This window comes from Corvus brachyrhynchos, unplaced genomic scaffold, assembly GCF_000691975.1.
Source record: "Corvus brachyrhynchos isolate BGI_N302 unplaced genomic scaffold, ASM69197v1 scaffold377, whole genome shotgun sequence".
Taxonomy (NCBI): Eukaryota; Metazoa; Chordata; class Aves; order Passeriformes; family Corvidae; genus Corvus; species Corvus brachyrhynchos.
The window spans coordinates 235-2,661 of record NW_008239041.1 but is presented as its reverse complement, the minus strand read 5'-3'; the positions used below and the strand labels follow the sequence as shown (position 1 = coordinate 2,661).

The following is a 2,427-nucleotide window of genomic DNA, read 5'->3' as shown; positions in this document are numbered from 1 at the left end:
TTGGGGTCACTTTGGGGTCACTTTGGGGTCACTCTGGGGTCCCTGACCTGCTCGGTCTCGATGCTGAGCACGGCCAGGTGGGAGCCGAAGGCGGCGCAGGCGTTGTGGGCGCCCGCCCAGCTCTGGAAGCGCACGGAGAAGAAGTAGCAGCTGCTCTCGAAGAATTCCCAGCCCGATGGGCACTTCCTGGAGTCCTCGATGGTCCGGCAGAGCAGCTCTGGGAAACGGGGAGAAAACGCGGAGAAACGGTGAAAATCCGGGCAGAAATGGGGAGAAATGGGGAAAAATGGGGAAAATCCGGGGAGAAATGGGGAGAAAACGGAGAGAAGTGGGGAAAATCCAGGGGGAAATGGGGAAAATCCGGGGAGAAATTGGGAGAAATGGGGAGAAAATGGGGAAAAAATGGGGAAAATCTGGGGAGAAATGGGGATAAAATGGGGAGAAATGGGGAAAATCCGGGGAGAAAATGGGGGAAATGGGGAGAAATGGGGGAAAAATGGGGAGAAAATGGGAAAATCTGGGCAGAAATGGGGAGAAATGGGGAGAAATGGGGGAAATCCGGGGAGAAAATGGGGAAAAAATGGGGAAAATCTGGGGAGAAATGGGGGAAAATGGGGATAAAATGGGGAGAAACGGGGGGGGGGAATTTGGGGAAAATGTGGGGAGAAAGGGGGAAAAAGGGGGAAAAAAGGGGGAAAAACGGGGGGGGGAAAAAAGGGAGAAATGGTGAAAATCCAGGGAGAAATTGGAAAAATGGGGGAAAATGGGGAGAAATTGGGAAAATCTGGGGAGAAATGGTGAGAAACGGGGAAAAAACGGGGAGAAATGGGGAGAAAATGGGGATAAAATGGGGAGAAATGGGAAAAATGGGGGAAATGGGGAAAAATGGGAGAAATGGTCAAAATCCAGGGAGTAATGGGAAAAATGGGGGAAATGGGGAGAAAATGGGGAGAAATGGGGAGAAAATGGGGAGAAACAGCGAAAATCCAGGGAGAAATGGGAAAAATGGGGGAAAATGGGGAAAAATGGGGAAAATCTGGGGAGAAATGGGGAAAAAACGGGGAGAAATGGGGGGGAAATGGGGAAAGAAAGGGGGAAAATGGGGAAAATCTGGGGAGAAATGATGAGAAATGGGTAAAAAACAGGGAGAAAATGGGGGGGAAATGGGGAGAAATGGGGAAAATGGGGGGAAATGGGGAGAAATGGTGAATGTCCAGGGAAAAATGAGGAGAAATGGGGATAAAATGGGAAGAAACGGTCAAAATCCAGGGAGAAATGGGGAAAAAATGGGGAGAAATGGGGAAAATCCAGGGAGAAATGGGAAAAATGGGGGGAAATGGGGAGAAATGGGGAAAACCTGGGGAGAAATGATGAGAAATGGGGAAAAAACGGGGAGAAATGGGGGGGAAATGGGGAAAAATGGGGAGAAATGGGGAAAATCTGGGGAGAAACGGTGAAAATCCAGGGAGAAATGGGGAAAAATGGGGAGAAATGGGGAGAATCCAGGGAGAAACGGAATTTTGGAGGGAATTCCAGGGGATTTGGAGCAATTCTGGGGTTTTTGGTGGGAATTTGAGGAGTTTGGGGGGGAATTTGAGGAGTTTTTGGGGGAATCCCGGGTTTTTTTCAGGGAATTCCGGGGTTTTTTGGGAATCCTGGGGGAATTCCAGGGTTTTCCAGGGAATTCCGGGGTTTTTTTCTGGGAATTCCGGGTTTTTTGGGAATGCCGGGGGCGGTACCGGTGATGCTCCTCAGCTCCATCTGGTGCCGCTGGACCTCGCTGCGCCCAGTGCTCCCAGTGCCGCCCAGTACAGCCCGGTACGGTCCCAGTGCTCCCAGTGCCGCCCAGTACGGCCCGGTACGGCCCAGTACAGCCCAGTACGGCCCAGTGCCCTCCCAGTGCCACCCAGTGCAGCCCAGTATGGCCCAGTACAGCCCAGTACAGCCCAGTACGGCCCAGTACAGCCCAGTACGGCCCAGTACAGCCCAGTACGGCCCAGTACAGCCCAGTACGGCCCAGTACAGCCCAGTACGGCCCAGTACAGCCCAGTACGGCCCAGTACAGCCCAGTACGGCCCAGTACAGCCCAGTACGGCCCAGTACAGCCCAGTACGGCCCAGTACAGCCCAGTACGGCCCAGTACAGCCCAGTACGGCCCAGTACAGCCCAGTACGGCCCAGTACAGCCCAGTACGGCCCAGTACAGCCCAGTACGGCCCAGTACAGCCCAGTGCCCTCCCAGTGCCACCCAGTGCAGCCCAGTATGGCCCAGTACAGCCCAGTACAGCCCAGTACGGCCCAGTACAGCCCAGTACAGCCCAGTACAGCCCAGTACGGCCCAGTACAGCCCAGTGACCTCCCAGTGCTCCCAGTACATCCCAGTGACCTCCCACTGCCGCCCAGTGCTCCCAGTACAACCCAGTACATC

General features: G+C 54.4%; 1 protein-coding gene across 1 annotated transcript in view; it reads right to left on the bottom strand.

The window, feature by feature from the left end:
* LOC108447849 (CD209 antigen-like protein C) overlaps positions 1 to 1,863 on the bottom strand; it is a 5,090-nt gene extending 3,227 nt beyond the window's left edge. Inside the window, exons 1-2 of the mRNA XM_017739024.1 lie at positions 1,740 to 1,863; positions 48 to 217 (exon numbers count right to left, since the gene is read on the bottom strand). Of these exons, the coding sequence (XP_017594513.1) occupies positions 48 to 217; positions 1,740 to 1,761 (192 nt within the window). The 5' untranslated portion in view covers positions 1,762 to 1,863. The remainder of the gene's footprint in view (positions 1 to 47; positions 218 to 1,739) is intronic.
* Positions 1,864 to 2,427: the final 564 nt, after the last annotated feature.